General features: G+C 39.5%; 2 protein-coding genes across 6 annotated transcripts in view; one reads left to right on the top strand and one right to left on the bottom strand.

Annotated features, from left to right (window-relative positions):
- The window catches only part of OXNAD1 (oxidoreductase NAD binding domain containing 1), a 37,153-nt gene extending 19,526 nt beyond the window's left edge, over nucleotides 1–17,627 (bottom strand). Inside the window, exons 1-4 of one of the 4 annotated variants that reach the window (XM_069473277.1) lie at nucleotides 17,568–17,627; nucleotides 12,617–12,772; nucleotides 10,839–10,981; nucleotides 10,490–10,553 (exon numbers count right to left, since the gene is read on the bottom strand). In XM_069473277.1, coding sequence (XP_069329378.1) covers nucleotides 10,490–10,553; nucleotides 10,839–10,957 — 183 coding nt within the window. In that variant the 5' untranslated portion in view covers nucleotides 10,958–10,981; nucleotides 12,617–12,772; nucleotides 17,568–17,627. Of the gene's footprint in view, nucleotides 1–9,908; nucleotides 10,101–10,489; nucleotides 10,554–10,838; nucleotides 10,982–12,616; nucleotides 12,778–17,567 lie in introns of those variants that run through there. The other 3 variants (XM_069473275.1, XM_069473274.1, XM_069473276.1) reach the window with 3 other exon arrangements.
- Nucleotides 17,628–18,127: 500 nt separating this feature from the next.
- Nucleotides 18,128–24,557, top strand: DPH3 (diphthamide biosynthesis 3). 2 transcript variants are annotated; one of them, XM_069473272.1, is made up of 3 exons: nucleotides 18,128–18,338; nucleotides 18,863–18,937; nucleotides 22,296–24,557. In XM_069473272.1, exons 1-3 carry the CDS (start codon nucleotides 18,231–18,233, stop codon nucleotides 22,359–22,361), a joined length of 249 nt encoding a protein of 82 aa, XP_069329373.1. In that variant the 5' UTR covers nucleotides 18,128–18,230; the 3' UTR covers nucleotides 22,362–24,557. The 2 variants fall into 2 exon arrangements, with proteins under 2 accessions (XP_069329373.1, XP_069329374.1); XM_069473273.1 differs by lacking the exon at nucleotides 18,863–18,937.
- The last annotated feature ends 229 nt before the right edge of the window (nucleotides 24,558–24,786 follow it).

Below are 24,786 nucleotides of genomic sequence, written 5' to 3'. Positions count from 1 at the left end.
GGCACCCCCAGCTATAAAATGAGAACACCTATACCTTATAGGGTTGCTGGGAGGATTAAATGAGATAATATATGCAAAAGCACTTGTAACACTGCTGGCCCACAGAACTCATTAAGTGTTGGTTATAATGTATAGTCATGTGTCACATAACTTTTCAGTGAACAATGGGCCACATATACGATGGTAGTCTCATAAGATTATAATACTGTATTTTTACTGTACCTTTTCTGTTTAGGTACACAAATAATTATTATTGTGTTACAATTCCCTATGGTATTCAGACAGTAACATGCTGTGCAGGTTTGTAGCGTAGGAGCAATAGGCTATACCATATAGCCTAGGTGTGTAGCAGGCTATACCATCTAGGTTTATGTAAGTACACTCCACAATGTTCATACAACGACAATGCTCAACAATGCATTTCTCAAAACATATCCCTGTCATTAAGCAACACATAACTGGTATTTTATTGCATTAATTAGAACTAATTTATTAGTATTTGTTTTACATTATATATTATACTTTATTCATTTTTTTAATATATATGCTGCTACACCAATGCTACTGCATAGCACCTTACAGGCTTAAGTGCACCCCAGGAGGACTGCTCACATGGACAACAACAAAGAGCTGTGCAGAGTGGGGGGCGGGTACCACAGGTACACCCTACCCTATCAATTACTGTACTAGTGCAAATTTCAAAGCTATGCTGTCTTTAAGATATTTTATTTCCATGCAAGAGATGGAGATGAAAAAAAAAAAAAAGAAAAGAACATATTTTAGAAATCTTGCCTTTCATCTCTTCCTCCACTAAGATGATCAGCTCTTCCTTAGCCTGTAGAACCTTCCCTTTTTCCTTGTTGTTCTCCTTAACCACAGGGAACCTGGCTTCTGCTCTCCTATAACTTCTCTTCCAAGGTTGGTCGATGTCTTCCTGAACAACCAAACTCAACGTCTAGTCTCAGTTCTCATACTCCCTGATCTCTCTGAATTTGGTACTTTTCCACGCTGAAGCAGTCTCCTTGCCTGGGATAGCCAACATTGAACTCTTCAGGTCCCCTCCTGTGTCTCCAACCTGGTCCTTTTCTCCTTTACCACTCCTCCCACTTCCTCAGTGGAAGCTGTCCCTAAACTGCCCCACACCTACTCCCACTCCCACCTCTAGGTTCAGGACCTCAAGGACTCACAGGCTACTGCTCCCAACCCCCAGTGACAACTCATCATTACTTTTCTGCCAATCACAGGCTCACATCTACTCTCCCCATAAGTAAAAACAGTTAATGCCTGAGAAGTGCTTATCTCATGTATATACCCAATGTTGGGTTAAACGTTTTATGTGTACTAATTCATTCAGTTGATATAAGTAACCATTTTATATCCCAAAAGATAATTTTGTTATCTTCCATCTTGCAGAACTTGCTTAAGGTCCCCTAGCTAGGAATTGCCAAGTCAGGATTCAAATCCAGGTCGGGTAGGCCCTTAATTATCTGACAGTTCAGTCCCAATAGTAAAGTCACTTATGCATACAACTCAATCCACCACATTCCTTCCTTCCACATTTCTTAAGCATGCTGCCTGAAACCGGGGGACTCGGGATGCAGAGATGGAGAAGGCTGCCCCATCCTCACAGAGCCCTGCAAAACGAGCTTCTTTCTAGCACCAGAATTTCAATTCTTGGACTCAATACAGTCAACTATATTTCTGTTGATATACAAACATACACACTCTTGACTTTTTTGGCATTTTGTCCCTAACACAGCCACATTCCATGAATTCAGTTAATGTCTTTCCATTCCCTTGCCCACCTGCCACCATCCTAAGTTGAGAATTTCTTTCTTCTCACTTGAACTACTACCTTGGCCTCCTTCTTGTGTCTCATAAAGCAGCCAAGAGGCAAATACTCTTATGTTCCAATTTCACTGAGTTATTCCCAGCTCAAAAGCCTTTAAGGGCTCTCTACCACTCAACTATAAAAAAATAGCTAAAAGGCCTATTTAACTCATACCAGCTCAAGCTCCTGCTTGTGAGGTAGTGGTTTGCCAGACAAACTGGACAACCTGTTGGTCCTCAAAGGTACCTAACACCTGTCCACCTCCCAAAACTCTGCCTAAGTCCTTCAGCATGCACCACGCTCTCTCAGTTCTGTCTTCTGACCTCCTGCTCACCCTTATGCCCTGCTCAAATACTCCCCCTGCCTGCGGTCTTCCCTCTTCTGTCTATCCCCTCAACTGAACTAATGTAATGTTTGCCTTTCTTATCATATTTAGCACATACTAATGTGAATTATAGATACTCATAAACACGTCTTTCCACTACATGGACCATAGCCTCTTGTGGTCAGCTACTGGATAGAATGTAGACCTGAATCAACTCCCTAGATCAAGCACAGGGCCCAACATACACTAAAGCTCAGTAAGGATTTGCAGAATGAATAAAAACTCTAACTTAAAGTCACTTAAAATTGGTTTCCAGAACAATGATTGGTAGACATTCAGCTTTTTGTTGCTAAAAAAAAAAAAAGAGTGTGTGGGGCGGGGGCGGGGAGCAACACAGAAAATCCAGGTTCATGTTCAATAATGTGGAAGAGGTCATAGAGGGCAGAGATTTCTTGAGCAGAACTGGTATCTTCCTTTGCTTGCCACACATTCTATTTTAAGTATCTCATTACAAAGACAAGTAATAAGAATCAGCAGAGGTCTCACTATTACTTTATTATTCCCATTTTTTATGTTTATAAAAAAGAAATGTTATTTTATAAGTATTCATTATTTTCTTTCAATATTATAATCTGTTTAAAAAAAGCCAAGAACAAGATTATTTTATTTCTAACAGCTTAACTGGCATCTATTGGATTCCTTAAAAAAACTAGGTATGTACAAGCTTTAAACAAATCCAGAAGAGTCACCTGGTGGCAGGGAAATCAACCTTCATAATCACTGCAAAGGGAGCAGAATTTCAGCTGAAATAGGCAAGAATGCTTCATAATCAAATTCTAGACTATGTGAAATGAAATCATTTCCCAATGTCCAAATATAAAATTCAGTGAGGAAAAAGAAAGCTACAATTTTTATTAAGCCATATTTTCATTTGGATACTATTTACAATGAAAAATTTTTCCAGATGCATTATGTCTATTGGTATTACAGGTTAAGTATCCCTTATCTGAAATGTTTGGGACCAGAAGTGTTTTGGATTTTAGATTTTTTTTTTGATATCAGGATATTTGCATTATACTTACCAGTTAAGTATCTCTAATCCAAAAATCTGAAATCTGAAATGCCCTAATGAGCTTTTCCTTTTGAGCATCATGTCGGTGCTCTAAAAGTTTCAGATTTTGAAGCATTTTGGCCTTGAATTTTTGGATTAGAGACATTCAACCTGTAATACAAACAGTAATATACCCATTGCTATTTGTCCTAATAATCTGGACAAAACTATTACAACCAGAACACAAAATGCCTTGCACAATTCATGATTTTTAAAGACATGCCTCCCTCTTACTATTAACACTTCATTTTGCTTAATACAAATACTGTATCCTATATAAATATTTCTAACAATATGAATTAAAAACATTAACAAAATTTTTTTGAAGACCAAATATTTTATTCCAAAGCTAGTTCATATAATTAGCATCCATAATTGTGGCCTTGTTATGTGCCAATCTTTCATTACTTTTACTGAATAAGCAAAACATAATGGAGAAATGACATATTTTAACATTTGTATTTGCTCTTATACTTAATAGATCAAAAGATTTCACAACTAAAACCTCAACTAGCCATGTCCTAAGTTAAAACACATGGCAGGAAATGAAGTTTCCTATAAAATAACATTTAGACTCTTCTACTGTTCAATAAAATAACAACGTATTTGCCAATTTTTACTAGTACACATTTTTAATGCTTAGACACAATCAGCATCTGAAAGGAAATTCCATCACACTTATTTTAAAAGCTGGTTTTATATAGGATATTTTGATGTTACTGCTGATGTAAAAGTCTCTGTATAGGAAATAGGTCTTTCTTTGGAAACCTGGCTAACTTTCCTTTCCCTGTTCACTCCCATTCGTTCATTTTCTGGCTTAAAAATTCTGACAAAGGCAGGATTAGAGATAACCTATGACAAAAATGTAGTTTTGGCTCAGAGAATTTCAGAATTGAAAGAAACTTTAGTCACTATCAAGAATAGCATGTCATTTTACACGTAAGGACACCAAGACCCAGAGACATTACTTAAATGGTGGCCAAATACCAATCTGATGTGTAGGAATCTGATTTTAAAAAGCTGACTTTACTCAGGTGATTTACTGACAAAAAAAGACCACAAAATTCTCTGTCAACCAAACAATTTTACTTGTTCAGGGGCTTATGCTGGTCAACACTATACCCTGGAATGATGAGTGAACTCACCTTACTCCTACCAAAGGCTAACCTGTCCGCCTGGGCCAGTCTCCTCTCTGGTTTGTCAAGCCTTCACTCTAGCAACTATCCTCTTTCCTGCATCACTCCCTCCCCTCCTCTCTCCATCACACATTGAGCTCTAGGATCTCCCACTTCAGAGAACAGCAACACCAACAGCAAACACCTACAGATGACAGCCTTACAGCTTTACAAATGCTCATTCATTCAATCTTCACAACAACCCTAGAAGGCAGATATTACTATTACCCCATTTTACATATGAGAAAACTATGTAGGCCAGGGCTAGCAATTGGCAAAGCAGAGATTTGAATCCAGGCACTTGAGTGCTTTGCTGCTTTCAAAACACAACAAACAAAATAAGCCTCTCCATTAATCCAGTTATCACCCCACTTCTCTGCTCCCATTCACATTAAAACATTTCAAAAGTTATATGTGGTCCTGCCTCCACTTTCTTATCTCTCACTCTCTCCAACATAATCCAGTCGGGCTGTCACTCTCAGTAATGTACTAAGGCCAGTCATTCTGGTTACCTAATTCTGGTTACCCATTTTGGTAAATTTAATGATGATCTCTCAGCCAAATTCAGCATGGTTGGCCACTCTCTCCTTTTTGAAACACTTTTTCTCCCGGCTTCAAGAACACTCTGCTGATTTCCTTCCTGCCTGGCTGGATATTCCTTCTCCATCTCCTTTGCTGGCCCTTGCTCTTCTGCTTGGCCCCTAAGTGTCGACACACCCCTGGGCTGAGTCCTGGGCCCTCTCCCCCTACTCTCTACATGGCTTAAACTTTTTTACTCCCAGCAGTGAACTCCAAACTCATATATCCAACTGCCTATTGGAGTTTCCATTTCAAACTTCACACATCCATCACAGAACTTTTTTCTCCCTAATATTTTTCCTTTTTATTATTATGAAAATTTTCAAACAATACAAAAGTATACAAAATACTACAATGAACCCTCATGACTCAGATTCCACAGTCAATATGAGTTGAGATGAGCTGAGAAAACTCATGGCTAATCTTGTTTCGTCTGTAACTCTGTCCACTCCCGCCCACTCCCACCCAGATTATTCCAAAACCGAACTCTTTATTTCCCCTCCTCCAAACTTGTTCTTCTCCATCTTAGCAAATAGATGCCACCATCATCACATTATCTACCAGATTATTCAAATCCCAAACCCTGGAAATCCATCTTGGTTTCTTCCCGTCTCACAAACCATCCCCCCACACCCCATCACCCTCTGTGAAACCCACCAGCTCTACCTCTGTCCCAGATCCACCCCTACTGCTACCACCCTACTGGAAGCCACCATCACCTCTCCTGAGACACTATGTCAATAGCTTCCAGCCTGGTGTCAGGCAAAGAAAAGACCCATTTAAAATGTAAATTACTCATTTCCCAGCTTAAAACCTTCCATCACCCTCAGAATAAAATTTCAACTCCTTATCCAAGGCCACAGCAATTTATACCACCTGGCCCCTGTCTACCTCTCATCCTCTCTCATATCTACTCTCCTCTGAATGTGCCAAGCTCATTCCTGCTTCAAAACCTTGGTTCTCACCAGTTCCTCTGCTACAAATGCTGTGTACATGGCTGGTTCTTTTCTTTAGTCAATTCTCAGCTCAAATGTTATACGCTGATTTAAAATTGCCCCCACCCCAGGCATTCTTGCCTCCCATAACCCTGTTTTATTTCCTTCCCAGTGTATATCACTCCTGACATTCTCAGGATTATCTGCACCAGAATGAAGCTGCATATACAGCAGGGGCCTTGCCTGCCTTATGCACTGTTGTATCCCCAGTGCCTAGAACAAGGCTGGGCACACAGCAGGTACTCAGCACATGTCTGTTGAATTTAAAACAAAATTCACTGCATTTGACTGGGTCTCTTAGGGGAAAAATGGAAAGAGCCTCACCTCTTAGATTGCTTAATTTATTGAACAAATGTGTCAGTGAAACACACTGCCACTATATTTTAGACACTACCCAGTTAAATTCTGAGCATAGCTAAGTAGAAGGACAGGCAACTTTCTCATTGTTCATGACTTACATCTGTACAGAATGACGGAGTACACTTTTATCATCACCTCATCTCTTGAGATGGATAATATCACCATTCCTACTTTACAAAATGATTCATCCAAGGAGGTACAGGTAACCAGCTACAGAGTTGGGATTAATACCTGTTTATGCTATTAATACTCAATGCGGCATGTATTGAGTGCCTATGATACGCCAGCACTGTGCTAGATACTGTGGATACAGAGACACTAAGCTGGGCCTTCCCCCAAGGAGCCTCCCTGTCTTTGTAGGCTTCAACTCACAGCAGGGTGAGTTATACACCCCTAGGAGACAGAGGCCAGTTGCCAGGGCCATCAGACTATACCTCCCCAAAAGGCTGTGTGGCCCAGCCGCCTTCTAGCTCTTACAACTACCTCTGGGCAGTGGGTGCCTGAGGTTTCTCTCCGCCTCCTCTGCTTTGCCAGTGCTGACAGTGTGGTGAGGCTGGGAGCACCAAGCACTGCTCATTCTAGGCTGGATGATCTCTAAAGGTTTTTTGACCATCAAGCTTTAACAATCAAAGCAAATTAGGTGTACAACTGTTGAGAAACAATGTATGTTAAAGAGATGTCTCCCTTCCTCAAATTGAAGAAGACTACTCTAGCATACAATCTCCTCAAAATGGGTACACATGTGCTGACTAGCAGAGCATTGTAAAGGTTAAGCTTGGGACACAGTCCACTCTCCAGCTAAGCAGCCCATCCCATTCAAACCCAAGCTTCAGCAAAACCACAAGTCAAGCAAATTATAAGCATTCAAAGATCTGCACTGGGAACCACAGGATTGCCGAAGGCCTCTGCCCCAGGGTCCTAGCCATGTGACTTTATTAATTGGCCACTGTGCCATCAGTAACTCCCCACTTTCTCATCCCCAGTAACACGTTGCTCTATCTACACCAAGTGCCACATTCTGTTACTGGAACACAAGAAAAGCTAAGGTGATTATCGAAGATCTAAGTTCAAGGACTGAGTCCTCCACTTACTTGAGCAAGTCCTTTAAACTTAGGCTGACAATATATCATTCAAGACAGGACATTGAGAGTGAAAGGGGGGTGCTATTGATAATTACAAGAGGAACAAGAGGCATACACCAGGACTATCCCAGGCAAATCAGGAAGCAAAGTCATCCTATCTCAATCTATGAGTCTTAATTCCCTCAACAGCGAAATAGGAATAAGGTTCCCTGTACCACCCTCCAAGGATGGTCGTGAGAATCAGGCAACAACCTATTGTATTATTATACACAAGCGAGTACTTTATAAACAAAAAGGCAACAACATACATAAGATATTATAGGATAAGGCACGGGCTTCTATTAATAAATGCAAACTAGTATTAATACATTGAAAAAGAATTGGTAGTTTTACCAAAATCAATTAGGTACATAAAATCAGTCCCACAGAAATCTGAGGGCAGGGGCTTGTCTATCATTGTCAATGCTGGAATCCCAGGACCCAGCCCAGTATCTGGCATATCTTGAAATGAATAAATGGATACCTAAGAATTAGTAATTTAAAAATTCTTTCATTGCCAAACTCTCCCATCAAATTGATGAATAGAGTATATCTTGCTCAGTGGGCTAACCATCTACTGCAGCCAAGCACGGAGTGACTCCTCCAGTAAAATTTTAGTCTTGCCTGAACAAAATTTACAGCATGAAATATTTCTACTCTTATCTCCTTGACATTTCTAGAGTTACTCAGACTGCTTATTCTTTGATTCTTAGGAAAAAAATGTGGACTTAAACGCAAACAGTCAAATGTCATTCAATTCAGAGTTCAGTTTCCTGCATCAGCATGACCTCAGACGGGTTATATTTATAGTTCCATTTTATCATTAACATCATAAAATGGCCATTCAATAAGTTTTCCAGAGGGACTACAAAGACCAATACTGGAAGGACATTTCTAGGTGAGTGCTCTATTCTCTAACCACTCCAGGAGTGGTAGCAGGGTCCTCTGGCCTAGGAATTCTGAGCTGGAGTTTCCCTTTATCCCTGGGAGACATCTCCTAGGCTCTGCCTCCTCTTTCCAAAATCAGATGAGGCTACCTCATGAACTTAAACTGAAGAGCAAATGACGTGGGGAGTTTTGTAAAACACACTTGCTATACAAATTATAGGCAAGAGAGAAAACATTCTGTTACAGCCTAACCTGCTGTTCATCTCAACAAGTCCAAGGCTGAGCCCCTACTCTATGGCTAGGAGCACCCTCTGGAGGAACTGGGGGCGAGCCTCTGAAGACCATACACTGCTGACAAGGGAGCCCCAGACATCATCTAGCTTTCACCAGTTTCTCCCATCTCTTTTCAGTTTTCATTCTGTTTGGGAGAGGAATGGAAATTAGAAATAGAAGAGTTGCAACTTAAAAATTCTTCCTCCAAGGTACTACCTATGATTTGAATTTTCTGACTTGTGGGCACTAAAATTCACAACTTTTCAGCTCTCGTTTCTCTTCAGATCATATAAATCTTTCGCCTTTTAAAATTCACAACTTTTCAATCATATTATTAGAATTTACATTAACTTTTTTTGTAATTTACCTAAACTTGGCTCAAAATGATCCCCCAAAAGTCTCAATAATCTTGTCCTGTAAAGTTCTGAAATGACTACTCTAATTCAGGGATAGGCCAAATCTGGGTGTTTGGTAAATAAAGTTTTATTGGAACACAGCCATACCGATTTGTTTACATATTATCTATGGCTGTTTTCAGACTACAAAAGCAGAGTTTAGTAGTGTTAACTAAGACAGCATGGCCCACAAAGCCTAAAACATTTACTATCTGGCCCTCTATAGAAAGCTTTTCAACCCCTGCTCTAATTCTACCTGCCTCAAAATACAACAGGAAAGAGTACAGTCCAAGCCAATTAAATAAACCACTTTTTCTTCACAACCAACAAGGACTTCACTTTTTAAAAAGAAATCCCCGCAAGTCTCACATTTACAGAATCAGCATTTTTGTGTGTGGAGCAAACCAAAAACAAGTATTTTCAGATTTATCATCACTGGGAAAAGTGTATTTTCCCACATGCTCATAAATCAACTCTTCTGAACTAATTTTACAGACTTTTCAAAGGAAAAAAACAAACATTGACTTAACGCTGAATCAATGAACACACCACCCTCAGTCTCAAAGCAATTTTCTGCAAGTAGAATTGGCTTTAAGAGTAGAGCCTAACGATATACCTTTACATTAAGGTGTATACTTCTATTAATACATAAAATGAAACTACCATGACAATACAATTTCTGACTACGTTTGTTGAAGTGCACAATACTTTCTAATATGAAAGTTTTTTTTTTTTTTGCTGTTATTTTAAATAACCCTACAACACTAAGTTAAATATATGTGAGTATGTGAGAAAGTCAAAAAAAGCAAAATCAGTATCCAATTTATGTTTTTAAATAAAAATGGGGTTACTCACTGAGGTAAAGGGTAAGGATCCTTTATTTATCAGCCCTTGACACCCCTTCAGGTGGTAGATTAGTTTTCTATAGTCTGAATATAGTAGGAAAAATCTGTACATTGGAAGGGTAACAAAAGTTCGTCCACCTTCCTTTCTCAGCTGTTAGTGCTTTCTCCCTTGATGAAATGAGGTGTTGTTCTAAAGCAAAGACTTTGAGACATGGTGTCAAAAAAAGAAAGAAAGAAAAAGAAAAGGTAAGCCATTAATAAAATGTAGGCTCTAAAAGTAATTCTATCTCTAAAATAGAACCCTAAACATCATACCTGTGAGGATGGTTACTTCAATTGCTGCTATATTCCCTTCCTTAAAAGTTAATCCATTCATTCCAAGTTTAAAAAGAAAAACTTAAGTACTTCTCTGTCATCTTTTCAAATTAGTTATCATATGTCTTGCTCAGAAAATTTCTGAACAGAACAACAAGCTGTTCCTGACTGTCCTTCAAAGGGACCAAACTCATCCAATGTCTTACTTCTAAACCAGTCATAACTGTGCATGAACTGCCCAGCCAGAAAAACCTCCCGTACCCCAAAGACACAAACCTCACGGCGAACAACACTTGCAGTTCTCTCCAAGTGATCGGTTTTCCTTATGGATTTCATTACACTTTAACAGAAAAGAAAATTAGGTTATGAAATATTATCCTCATAAAAATAATAAAATTAGTTTTTCTTACAATATCATGGCTATCCAAAATACAATATAACATTATGGAGCCTACAAAATGGCCAGTGAATATTTCCATTGAACTAAAGTTTAATGATCTGATGGCATGCCCATTTAAGCCAAGATGTTACCTCTTTCAGGAGTTTCACATGCCTCCCACAATCACCAGCAGGTCAGATCTCTTTGAAAATCAACCTCAAATGACAGTGAAGTCTAATGACTTACCTGGTTAGAGTAAGATGGCGCAAAGTGCTGGGTGTCAATCTCAATAAAGGGGCCTGAGCACAAATGGCTCCAACAGAGCCTCGCAACAACCCAGGAATCAAAACAGCAGGACAGGCCATGGTACTTCCTGGGCAAACATAAAACTGAAGTTTAAAATTATTTTAAGAAAAAGTAGAGAAATATCAGATTGTCTTAGGAGCCAGTGAAGAAGAGTTTTGATTTCTGTTGGTGATGTTATGAGTTGATCCACTAGCAAAGCAACCAAGAGCCTAACCTCACCTTGACAAGGTTTCTGCCACTATTTAGAGCTGATTCACGATATTGCCCTGGTACATAAGTATGTAATTTTTGGTGCTGTCAAATATTAATTTTCTCTACTGGTTTCCAAAATTTCTGACCAAGTTCATATGACTAATCTTATGCTATTATAGTAGAAGAGAGATTTTTCATAACTGCCTGTACTCCACCTAAAGAGTACTATATAACTCTTTAATATTTCTTGTTATATAAAGTACAAAAGAGAGGCAAATTTACTGAGGTTTCCAAATATAAAATGCCTAAGCTTCCCAGATGTTAAAAACCAACACAGATAATAGTAACACTATTCATAACAGCCCAAACTGGAAACTATCCAAATGGTCATTACTAAAGTAGATAAACTAGTTGTGATATATCCATACAATAAGATATACTATACAGTAATGAAAATGAATACACTGAAATTACATGCAGTAACATAGATGAATACCACAAATATATTGAATGAAAGAAACCAGACTTAAAAGAACACATGAAAGAACATGATTGATTCCAATCATATTAAGTACAAAAATAGGCAAAATGAATCTACAATGTTAGAAATCAAGTTAGCAGCTTTCCTTGGGAGGTGGTAGTGATAATGTTGTTTCTTAATCTGGGTGCTGATAGTATGTAAAAAGTGATCTTAGAATTTGTGTACTTTGCTGTTTGTATATTATACTTCAATAGAAAGTTAAACACACACACACAAAAAGATTCCTCAACATTTCAAATTCTAAAAACTACTGGCCTATCAGAAAACACACTGATTATGAGTTAGATGATACATTTTTTTGTTTGTTTCTTTCCTATGTCAATTTTCAAACATTTCTTTGCCTAAAATGGCCACATTTAACATGTTATATTGCCATAGCTGTCCCTTCCTATCTTAGTTACTTGAAGAATAAATGAAAATGTATGTGAACACTTTTTTTTCTGAGCTCTTTGGAAGGCATTATGTAAATTAATTGTAATAAATTTAGTGTTAGGAAAATATTCAAGCTAAGTGTGTTTACATTCCTACTCCATACTCATTAATTTAGTCCTTCGTTCAACAAATATTTACTAAGAGCCCAGTATGTGGCAGGCATTGGCCTAAGCACTGATGACACAGGCATGGAAAAAACAAAGACTGTCTTAGAGAACTTGCATTCTAACAGGTGGCGACAGAAAATAAATAAAAGTAAATAAATCAGGTGGTATAAGTCATATGTAATTTACTCAGCTATAACCAAATCATATCAAAAAGGCCACTGCTTCATAACTTGTCTTTAGATAAAAGATCTATATCTTCTTGTCACAGTATAATACAGCATCATTGCAGATAAACATATCACTTGCTATTTTTCTCTCTAGTAAGTGACAAAAGTATAAGGCCTCTTTCACCTCACACAAGACCACTAACTGTAGTTTTTTCTCTGTTAAATGCACTCAATCAAAGATGGTATGTTAATCACTGAAAGAAAGAATTTGAAACTTACTTTAGAAGTCCATGAGATTTTAGGAGTCAGTAAGTGTATAGTTGGCTGGCTGACCGACACAGAATGTCTTGGTCCTGGTATTATACTGAGACCTTTGGATATACACCAGTTGGAACATGGACAGTTTTTCAACACACTGAAATTCTCACAAAGTTCCTGCAATGGCACAGACAACATAGAATGTTTTGGCAAACTGATGAAAAGTACCACTACCTCTTAGCTGCAAAAGGAAAAGCTCATTATCATCAGTAGGCATCACCCCACAGAAAGCCCACTCTCAGTTACCCCCTTTCCATCCTTTCTCCCTCTTTACATTTCTACTTTTCTTTTTTGATTATTTCTCTTGTTTATCTTCCTCAGCCTGTCTTTAACTCCTGCTACTTAGGATATCCACCCCAGGAAACATCGGACCAAAGGCAAGAATGATACAGTTCCATGTCACTTGAGGCGAAGTTCCCTGATAAAATTTAACTGCTATATAGTTATATATGGGAATACTGTTCTGCTCAAGGGTTTAGACAACAATTACTAAAATAAATTGTCCTCACAATAGGATACATCATTTTGTGATTATGTTGTTTGAATGGTCTCTTCAACTAAACTAGAAAACAAAGAAATGTTAATTTTTAAAAGCTGTTCCCTTTAAAATTCTAAAAACTTGTTTTCTAACAGTAATCATAACCAAGAGTGCCACCTACTGGTAAATACAGAACACTTTTATAAACTTCTGTTCAAAGTATATTCCAAAGCTTTATGCCAGTCCTTTGAATGGGTATTAAAAAAAATTCTCATTTTTTGAAATATGTCCAATGGTTTCATACATTGCATATGAACCAACCACAGCAGATCAATAAATATTAAGTAATTCCTAACACCATATAAAGACTATTCCATCAATGTATCCTCACAGGCCTTACCTTGCCAAAAATCTTAATTAGCTTTATTTCTGAAACACAGAAAATTATCATAAATGCTAAATAAAACTGAAACCATTAAATAAATAGTAAAACAAATCACTGCAAGCACCAGATTAAATTTAGGATTTAAGATTAATTACACTTGTTTTGGTTCAACAGGTACCCTCAGCTCATTCAACAATTACAGAGGTAAGATGCACTATTTTAGGCCTTGAGTTACTATAAAGAACCAGATGCAAGGCCCTTGACATCATGAAGCTTTTATTACAGCTCGAGAGACAGATAATAGTAAACAGATAATTAACGAGATAATTACAGATTATGAATGTGATAAAGAGTGATGGGGTGGGAAGGGTAAAATCAGGAAAAGCCTCTCTCAGGTGACGATGCCTCAGCTGAGACCTGAATGAGGAGGAAGAGGCAGCCAAGCAGATGTTAAGGGCAGAGCATTCTGGCAGAGGGATTAGCAAGAACAAAGGCCCCACACAGAAACAAGCCTGGAGTGTTAAAGGAACCATGGCCTTCGTCACTGGAGAGCAGGAAGCTGGGTGAGAGTGAAATGAGATGAAGTCCAGCAGGCCATGGTAAGGGTATGAACTTTACCCTAAGGGCAATGGGAAGGAACTGAAGGTTTTGAATAAACCAGAAGGACATGACCTAATTTATATTTTTAAAGGATTGCTCAGGTTACTGTGTGAAGAATTTTGGTAAGAATTTTGGGTCACAGAAGGGAAAGAGTGGAAGCAGGAAGTTTAGTTAGAAGGCTCCAGTCTAAGATTGTAGTAGAAAAACAATTACAGAGATGACAGAAATAGATGAACATGGAATATGTTTTGGAATTAGAGCCCTGCAACTTGCTGATAGACAGGGTGTGAGAGGGCAGTGAGGCACAGAAAAACCAAGAATGCCTCACTGAGCATGAACGCCTCACTGAGCATGAACGCAATGAAATAAGTTCAGAGAAAAATCATGGCATCTGTCATTCATTCATTCATTCAAAGATGGGGTCTCGTTACGTTGCTCAGACTGGGCTCAAGTGATCCTCCTGCCTCAGCCTCCTGAGTATCAAGGAATACAGGTGTGCTTAACATGGTGCCATCTGTCAATTTAGAATTCTAGGTGTCACTGAGGAAGCAAGGGGGCTCCTAGCATTTGGTAAACAAGTGATGTACAGAGTGTTTGACTTGAATCAGTGGAACTAGGCTCAGGTGTGACTCCTTCCTGCTTTTTAGATCTTGAGCAAGTTATCTCTTATCATTTTAACAATACTCACGCTACCTCATTGGATTGCTAAAAGGTATAAATAATGCTTATGGAAGTAACCTGGCAAGCAAGAATGTTACTAAAAATCAATCCTAATACATAAACATCTTCTCTTCCTTGCCAAACAATCTAGAGAGGTAAAGGTTTGATATTGCCAATAAATAACTCCCCCAGCCTGATATACAATGGACTTATTAAACAGCTTCCGTTAAACAATTATGACCCAGCTCTAAATCTGATTTTATGCTAAAAATTCTGGACACTTATTTTGTGGATAAGCAATGTTAACATTTATGATAAAAAATAAAATAAACTTGTGATTTCAACTGACTATAGCAACTAGTAAATATGCTTTTGTCACACTGTCAGGGTCCAAAAGTGTGTCAGTACAAAATGTTTCTATTCCCTTTCAGGAACAAATGACAACTATCTTTACTAGACATTGTAATGTTTTATTTAAAAGTGCTGGGTACAGTAAAAAACAAACAAACAAACAAAAAAAAAAACCAAAAAACTACATTAAATGTTTGGCTCTGGTTTTATTTTCTTTAGTACAAGCTCAAATGGAGCAGAACCATTAGAGCAGCCACCTCTGGCTAGACAAGGGGGACGGCCAACAGATGGCAGGATGAAAGCTTATGGAAAGCCAAGAAGACCCCTCACCCCCAAACTAGCTCTCAAGGGAACCAGCACTGCAGCACTGCTCATCGGAAAATCTCAGTAGTCTGCAGAGCTACAGTGCTGTTTGTTTAATCTAGCTCTGCTTGAAGTCCATACCCATCATAAATGGCATCATAGGTTCTATGGTTGACAGACAGGAGTTCTCACCATTGCTTACTACCACTTTCCAGCCTTGCCTTAGACAAGTTCCTTAACTCCTAAACCTCATGTTTCCCAGTGTTAAAGATGGAGTTTAGGCCAAGTGTGGTGGCCCATGCCTATAATCCTAGCACTTTGGGAGGTCAATGTGGGAGGATCACTTGAGGCCAAGAGTTTGAGACCAGCCTGAGCAACACGGGGAACCCCATCGCTACCAAAAATAAAAAACTGGCAGGCTGTGGTGTATGCCTGTAGTCCCAGTTACTCAGGAGGCTGAGGTAAGAGGATCACTTGAGCCCAGGAGTCTGAGGCTGCAGTGAGCTATGATGATGCCACTGCACCCTAGCCTGGACAACAGAACGAGACCCTGTCTCAAAAAGAGAAAAAAAACGATGGAGTTTAATGATATTTATACTTCATTGGGCTGTTTTAATAACATAATGCATACAAAAGATTTGGTACGGTGCATGGCACATAGTGTCAACTATTATTAAGAGGTTCATTAGTTTTTCTTTTTTCCATTTTAGGTAATATACAGTCAAAGAAAAGTTGGAAAATTACAAAGAAAAACTACCCAACTACCCCTGTAACTTTTAGGACTACTAATTTCAGATCCCCAGCAAATTGTTTTTGATAGATATAAATTGCTTTCTAAAAGATCTACCAATTTATACTTCCCTTGAGCTAAATAGGACTGCACCCATTTCTTTAATTTGTAGGTACTTACACTAAAGAACTAAGGCCAGTTCCCAACCTCAAAATGATCACTGGGACTACACAATAGGTAATGTAGAGTCTCCCTTTTCCTTCTGTCTCCAAGAGGCTACCTGGGAAGTATTTGTGTCTACCAAGGTACAGGGAGCAGCCACTGCTCCGTATAGGCTTACTGGGATTTCTCCTTTGCCCAGACAGACCAGAGTCATCACAGTTAATCTTTGACAAGTTTAACAAATGTTTCCTAACTGCTGGGGTAGATCTCCAGTTATGCCAAATGAAGTGTTTGTGAGGCCTCTGAAATAATCTTCCATAAATTTCTTTAATGTAACTTCTGGATTTTCTCCCAAAAACTTCTCTGTCTTTAGGTTTTCAAGCTTTAAAAAAGGGCTAAACTGGGTGGAGCTTCACCTCAGTGCACACAAAACTGGTAACTTCACACAAACATCTGAGTGCGTGTACATAAGCACAGGGATGTATTTTGTTTATGTATTATGCAAATGTAAACCAAATATGTTATATATAATTGCTAAACCAAGTAAAATTCATAATTGCCATGAAAAAGTAGAATGTGAGATCTAAAAGATATTATAATCATCTCTAATACAACCCTTTCTTATTTAGAAGAGAAATAAAGGCCCAAAGAATGTAAATATCCAGTTGCCACAGCTAATTAGCAACTCGGAGTCTGAGCACTGAGCTTTTGCAACAGTGTTCTCCCCTTACAATACCTTCCTTCTCTACCAAGATATTAATATGCCTAGTAAGGGAGCAATACCTGATGGAATCTGGTTTTTCCAAGACAAGCACTAGCACTGCTTTCAGGACCTTTTATTTTCATTTCCAGACTTCATACTGATAACCCTGCCCACTGACACCATTACTATTACAAAGAAGAAACTGGGGTTTACATAAGTAATTTGTTCCTGGGCTTTGGAGACAGACAAGCTCTTCACTGATTTCCCTGGTGGGTGATCTTGGTGAAGATGTCCAACTCTCTATACCTCAGTTTGAAGAATAAAATGGAATAACATCTAAGCCCCCAAGATGATGGGAGAATTATACTTAGCGCAATACCTGGTGCATAATAAACCCCAATTTAAAAAAGGTAATGTTATTACTGTTACTGCAAATCATTGTAGTTACTAATGTTACATGCCTTCCAGGGCTTAGTCCTTTCAGCAACACAATTTAAAATAGGTGAAAATGTCTGGGATGAGGAAAAAGCGGGGATGTACCTGCAACCAGGAACAGTAACGAGTTGAGCGTCGTCCTGAGCCCAAGGTCACTCCGTGAAGCTAAATTCCACAGGAACTGTTCGGCCGGCACCGGAGAGGGAAGTCGAGGAGGCTAAACTGCTCCCGACACCGCCTCCTGAGACCAAGCAAAGCGGTACCCCACTTTTCCCAAGCACCGGGTGGATGCTACCTGGCGCCTGCTGCAGCCTTCAGCGGACTGTTCAAGCCTTCTCTAAGGCCCGCAACTTGAAGCATGGACACCGCTGCAGCAGGTACCTAGCCTGCAGAACCCGTCCAAGTTCCGCCGCCTGCGCGTGGGCGCCTCCGCGGGCCCAACATGACGTAGCAGATGCGCGGCCGAGCCCCACATTCTATTGGTCGCTGATGTCCAATGGGAGAACCGGTGCGCGGAACTGCTGGGAGGCAAGCGCCGTCTTTCCAGTGTCTCCGCCCCTAGCTCAGCCATCTCCATGGTGACCGCTACCGGTCACCCATTTGGCCGTCAAGGCCGGGATTGCGTCATTGTCTATGCGCCGGAAGTAGTCGTTCCTGAACTGGCATGTAGTGACAACGCAAGACGGGGCCGGTCCCCGCCAAGTTAAACCAAGTCAGGAGGTGTGTTGAACTGCAGGGGCGTTAGCCCCTTGCCGGCTTCTGGTGACCATGGCAGTGTTTCACGACGAGGTGGAGATCGAGGACTTCCAATATGACGAGGACTCGGAGACGTATTTCTACCCCTGCCCGTGTGGGGATAACTTCTCCATCACCAAGGTAACTTCAGGCCCCTCCTGGCGGCTGACCCAAGCAGGCGCGTTTTCAATCCACCGGATGTTAGGTCGCACTTGCGGCGCTGAGTCATCCACGCCCTCTTTCCCTGGTTTCTGAATCGCCTCCCCTGCCCCCTCCCCCCATTAATATCCTGACCTCTCAGTGGACACTTAGTTTTGGACTTCAGTTAGGTCGGGGAGAGGGTGGCGGGGAGCGTCGGTCTTCCTGCCGGATACCCCTCCTAGGGCGCCTTCCCAGGATAGTTTGGTGGAGGGGACGTGTTTTTGTTTCCCAGGGGTTGTGAGGAGACTGAACCTCGCCTAACCTTCCTGGGTGTTTCTCTAAGTGACGCTTGTAGGGAAAAAAGGGCTTGGCGTTTCTCAAGGAAGGCCCTTTTGGCTCTCTCACCCACTGTGAGGGGAGGCAAGCCACCAGGAGATGTGGGCATAGGGGTGGGAGACGTTGGGGGAACAAGAAATGGTGAAAGGAAGACTATGCTAACCACACGATGTTTGATTTTGTTGTAGGAAGATTTGGAGAACGGGGAAGACGTAGCAACGTGTCCTAGCTGCTCTCTCATTGTAAAAGTGATTTATGACAAAGTAAGAGAATGTAATTTAATAAGAGGGAAAGGGGGTTGTGAGGCAATGGCAAGGACCTGGAGCAGCCTGTCAGTGATAAGTGATAAGCGCAGGAAAATGTTTCATAACAGTGTGCTAGGTAAAGTGCTATATTTTTAAAAACAAGTTTTGAAAACCATTGATGAACCAGCTGAATAGTAAGTTGAAATTTTAAAAGCTCAAATTATATGACTTATTTTAGCTTTGGAGAGGGTACTAAAACTGCTTTTTGTCTAATGAAAAGTTTTGGTTACTTATTAAATAGAAGGAAAGTAATTATAAATGTTATTTTAATTGACTTTATTCTTCCACTATTTAATGTGTAACTAAAATTGTTCAAAGCTCCTAGGTTTATTTTGAAGGGAACAATTGTACTTCTTGCCTGACTTATACATAGAACTCTGCATTATCCTGTTTGAAATACCTACTTGCAGTTTTACAATTTCATTTTAGTCTTTAGTTGTCCTATTGTCTTTCACACAAGAATATTGATAATAGAAAAACAATAAATGTTGTTGCTGCCTACCCCTGCCCAAAGTTTTGGTCAGTACTTTGAATGGAGTCGTAAGTAAGGAGCTTAACAGTCTTAAGCATGAACTTTAAAATGAGAATAGGGAAAGTGGGGATGAGGCACAGAGCCTCATAAGACAAGTAGGCTAAAATTTAGACTGTAATTTAGAAATGTAATGTTCATTCTTTTATTAAAATGTACTCTGGAGCAAAAAGCAAACAGGGTAAGGAAGATCAGGAGGACTGGTTTGGGAGGAAGTTGAGATTTTAAATAGGGTGATCTTGGCAGGTCTTATTGAGAAAGGCCTTTATTAAGTAAAGATTTAAAGGAGGTGAGGGAGTCACCCAGATACATATGAGGTGTAAGAGAGTCCAGCAAAGGGAACATTCAGTGAAGGAGCCCTGAGGCAGGAGCATGCCTGGTTTTATCAAGGAAAAAAAGGCCAGTGTGACCAGAGCAGAGTAAAGGAGGGTGAGAGTAGTCCAAGATGAAATCAGTGGAGTGGGGCAGATCACAAAGATGTTTTTGGGACACCTTAGGGACCTTGGCTTTTGCTGTGAATGATATAGGAACCATTGGAGGATTTTTGAATAGAGGAGCGCTATGATCCAACTTAAAATTTAAAAGCATTGATTCTGGCTGCTGTGTTGAGAGTAGACAGTGAGAAAGCAAAGATAGAAACAGGAAAACCAGTTAGGAGGCTGTTACACTAATCAAAGCAGAAGACAGGTGGCTTGGACCGGGCTGCAGCAATGGAGGTGGTGAGAAGTGATTGGATTCTGGATACACTGAATAAGGATTTTCTTAGGATTTGGATATACGGTATGAGAGGAGTCAAGGATGATTTCAACATGTGTGACCTTAATAACTGGAAGGATGGACTTATCATCAGCTGAAGGGGAGGTAACTATAGGTAAGGGGTGGGAGTTGGACATACTATGTTTGAGAGGTCTCTTTGTCATCCAGATGGAGCTGTTGAGAAGGCAATTGGTTATGCATGTCTGGAGTTCAGGAGAGAGAACTGGCAATGTAAATTTGGTAGTTATCAGTAATAGATAGCATATAGAACCATGAGATTGGATGAAGTCACCAGGACTATGAATGTAGATAGAGATGGACAAAAGAAAGGACCCAGCCTTGGGGCGCTCCAACATTAAAAGGCGATGGAGGGAAACAAAGAATCAGCAAAGCTGACTGAAAAGGAGCAACCCCTGAGGAAGGAGGAAAATCAACAGTGTCATATCCTGGAAACCAGATAAGAAAAAGTCAAGGAAGTGATGATCCTTTTCAGGTGACACTGATACAAAGAAATCAAGAATTAGCCATTGGTTTTAGCAACAGAGTTCGTTTGTGATGGCAGTGAGAGCAGTTTCTATGGCGTAATAGGGACAGAGCTTGATGGGAGAAACCGGATGGGTGGAAAACTGGTTGGAGAGAATGGGAGAAGAATAGGAGGCAGCAAGTGTAGGCATTTCTTTCAAGGAGTTTGCTGCAAAGGGAGCAGAAACATGGGGCAGTAACTGGTGGTGATAGAGGATTAACAGAGAGTTTGAGGTGGTGGACATTCAGCTCCGTGGGTGAATGTAGACACTGGAAGTTAGATTTAACTAGGGTTGTGGTTTTGCCAGGTGAATAGGAAGGAGTGAGAGAAGAGTAGTTATGATAATTGACCACAGAATTTGAACTAGGTAAAGAGAACATCAAGGGAGCAAGGGGCAGTGAAAAGGTGGTTTCAGGAATAGAGGGGAGGTCCAGAGGGGTTGGACTATGGGATCCAGGTGGATAGATGGCAGCAACAGAGAGGAATAGTAATGCTATAATCTCACGACATAACATTCAAAGTTGGTAGGTTTTAAAGAGGGAAGGAGAATAGTGGCAAAAAGGAGCAACCAGCCCCACCTCTAAGGCCTGTGGTACTAGGGCTCTGGAAACACAGAGCCACCACTAGAGGGAGATGTAGGGGAATCAGTATCCTTAGAGTGGCTTTGAGTCAACCTCAGCACTGTTGACATTTTAGGTTTGATAATTCTTTGTTGTGCCGGGTTATCCTGTATATTGTGGGATGTTTAGCGGCATCCCTGACCTTTAGACATCAGTAGCACCCCCTAGTTGTGTCAACCCAAAATGTTTCCAGACGTTGCCAAATGTTCCTTGGGGGCAAAGGGACATTTTAAAGAAGAGCTTGAGAATATGCAGCATTGTGCTGACAATGGGCCATGAATTCCAAAGAACACAGTGGAAAGGTTCCAGATGTTGGGCAACAGAGAGTGATAGGGACAGAATAGGGGTTGATCTTCCAGGGATCAGATTCGGGAGATGACAGGTAACTTGGGAGGCAGAGATTTCTTGTGGTAGCTGACATAAACCAGGATAAATGATCAGAGATTGAACTTCATTTACAAAGGAGCTAACATTGCAGATTATCTGTATTCGGAGACAAATAACTATCCCTTTTAGTTGGAGGAAGTAATTATTTTGAAGAGGACAGGTATTTGAATGACCAAATGTTGAAAGTGGAGAAGTTTTAATGTAAATGATAATTACTACAGAAACTAAAAGATGATTTCTGAGAATTGGTTGGTCTGTAGTAAAGATGGGCATGTTTGTTTGTAAGATTAGGTACTTTATATTAAGTAAGGAATTCAGGGCTAAAAACCAATATACTTTTAAGATTCTAATTCTGATGCTGACATTGGCTCTTTGAACAAGGATGAAGTGATAATAGCAATGGAAAAACTAACTGGATTGATTCTGTAACAAAATGAAATTTTAATATTGATGCATTTGTGACACAGAAACTCGGTGGTTAATGTCATTTCTCACTCTTAGGATCAGTTTGTCTGTGGAGAAACAATCCCAGCCCCTTTAGCCAACAAAGAATTAGTTAAATGCTGAAGAAGGCTTCAGAAATCCAAATCATGAACAGTTGAGAATGAACCAAGATGGAAACATCAAATACAAAGTTTCTGGCTTCTTCACTGAGACAACCATTTTGTGGTTTGCTGTTCTGTTAGAGTGTGGATTCTTTCCATCGGCTGCTAAGTTCATCTTCAAGAAGTGAGTCTACAACATGACATACTTGGGTTTCATGCTTAGAACTTTGAATTCGAAATGTTCTCAATTATCGCATCTGGATTTAAAGGAAGATAATTTCAGACCAGTGCTTTCTTTCCCTCAGTTTCATCATTTTTGTATCTTAAACCTAATTTCTTTAATATCTGATAACAGCATTATCTACCTCAGTCATTAGGATTCCTTAATAAAAAAGAGATTTTTTTTTTTTACTTATTTATTAGGATGATTAAAATTAGCCCTTCCTTTGAAATTTGACATCGATTTTGTTGTTCTATATTTAAAATTATTAGTTTTATCAGTACCACACTTCTAGCTCCTGTACCAAGGAGATCTCCTCAGTCATGCCATTATTAGAATGTTCATGTTCTGTTCAGCATGCCATTTCTGTTACACTTAATAATGCGCAGAGTTTGGTCATGATATTAAAGAGAAAACATAGTGAGGTCACAATTTCTCCAGAGCTAAAAGCTAGTGAATAAGAAAGAAAACTCCAAAGTGAAATGATCGAGGAATATGGAGTTTCCTTATATTCTGCAACTTCCTTGGAAGTCAAGATAAAAAGCAAAACTGCTGAAGGAAGTGAAATTGGTAACAGAATGAGAGAAGCAAAACATGCCAACTTAGTAAGTAAAATACTGATTTTGCCAGATAAGAGCAAATAATATTTCTGTGTCTGGGTTCTTGTTTGTTTAAGGCTAATGAAATTGCATTCCAGGTAGGGTTAATGTCAAGTCCTCATGGCTGTCTGGTACTAGTGCTTTCAGCATATCGCAATATCCCATCACTACTCCTAAAAGGTAAAGCATCTACAACAGAGAATGAGCTTGAAAATGGGAGGCCTATTCTGAATTATTATGCCCATGAGGACACATGGGCATAACAAGCCTCTATAATGTGCAGCCAAACCAGGCATGCATTCCTGCAGAGAAATTTTGCCTTGGAGAAAAAGAAACATAAACTATCAGTCTTCCTTTGCTATAGTGTTAAGAGTAGCAAGAAATTAGAATCATTTACATGGAAATTTAAAAATTCCCTTTATACACAACTTCACTGCATATGTGTAAAATTTTTTAAATGCACTGATGTCTGGCAGGTTGTTTTGGGAATAACTCCTACAATTAGAGAGAAAAATAGCTTGCTAGGATGTGAATGTTTTGTTACTGATCGAGAAATGTTCTGCACATACTCATTGAATCTTTAAATAAGTGAGTGGCCTTTTTTACTGAGGCTGAGATACAGTAAGTCACCAAAAATTGTATACTGAAAGTGCTCGGTACATTATATGTCATATTGTTGATGGGATGAGAAATCTTATTGCTGTTTGAGACACTGATACCCCAGAAGTAATCCACAACTGGTTTGCAAAAACAAAGTGACTGCTGGGAATAACAGAGCAGGGTACTTGCTGACTATGGTGGGAATGAGCTACAAAGAGAAATGAACTCTCCCATGCTCATGTTGATAGTTTTCTAGATACTGTAACATGTTAGCTCTCTCTGCTGATGATGAATTTCACATAAACAGACATCCCTGATGTAGGTCTGCTATGAGCATAGAAAAATAGGAACAAAAGTTGCCGAGTTCAAACATCTCATGTGTGGCAGTTCTTTGTGGCATGTGTGCCTTATTTATCCCAGGATATTTCTGGAGCACTTCTAAGAACTGATTTGTAATCCAAATGGCCTTTTATTAGCTTTGTAATCTTTGGCAAAGCCAGTAGACTCCTCACTTCTACAATTAGGAGACCAGATCAGGTGATTTCTCAGCTGTCAGTTCTCTAATTTCAAGCTTGGTAACTTAGAGGAACAGAAATGGCTAATTGAAACCTTTATAAACTCAAACTATCTAAATCATGAATTACAGAGAAAGAGACTTCATTCTTCAATAACTTGCTGTTATCACACTTCTGAGTTTGAAAATTATGAAGTCAACTATTTAAAGGATTCTATATATACTTCAGTGTACACATTCAGAAAAATTTTTCTTAGAAAAAGCACCCAACATGTTTGATAACTATATGTATTTATTACCAGAATAAATTATATTGGCATGCTAAATAAAGTCAGATAATTAAAATCCATTTGTTTTCATGTTGTTTTTCCCTGAATATCAACATTTTGAATTAAAGGGTTTTGTTGTAATGATTTTATATGAGGTAGAAATATTTTTTAACCTGTTTTGGGGCATTGTAAGTCGGTTTCTTGTGTGGGCAGTAGCGTTTTTAAATAAGAAGGAAATTTCCACT

The sequence above is a fragment of the Eulemur rufifrons genome, chromosome 7 (genome assembly GCF_041146395.1).
Source record: "Eulemur rufifrons isolate Redbay chromosome 7, OSU_ERuf_1, whole genome shotgun sequence".
Lineage (NCBI taxonomy): Eukaryota > Metazoa > Chordata > Mammalia > Primates > Lemuridae > Eulemur > Eulemur rufifrons.
The sequence above is the reverse complement of the archived record's forward strand: the minus strand, read 5'-3'. Positions and strand labels throughout refer to the sequence as shown.

Bases quoted from the DNA above. Each gene is read 5' to 3' on its own strand.
- DPH3 (XM_069473272.1), top strand. From the start codon at position 18,231: ATGGCAGTGTTTCACGACGAGGTGGAGATCGAGGACTTCCAATATGAC. The intron at 18,339-18,862 runs GTAACTTCAGGC...ATTTTGTTGTAG, and splicing joins ATAACTTCTCCATCACCAAG to GAAGATTTGGAGAACGGGGA. The intron at 18,938-22,295 runs GTAAGAGAATGT...TCTCACTCTTAG, and splicing joins TAAAAGTGATTTATGACAAA to GATCAGTTTGTCTGTGGAGA.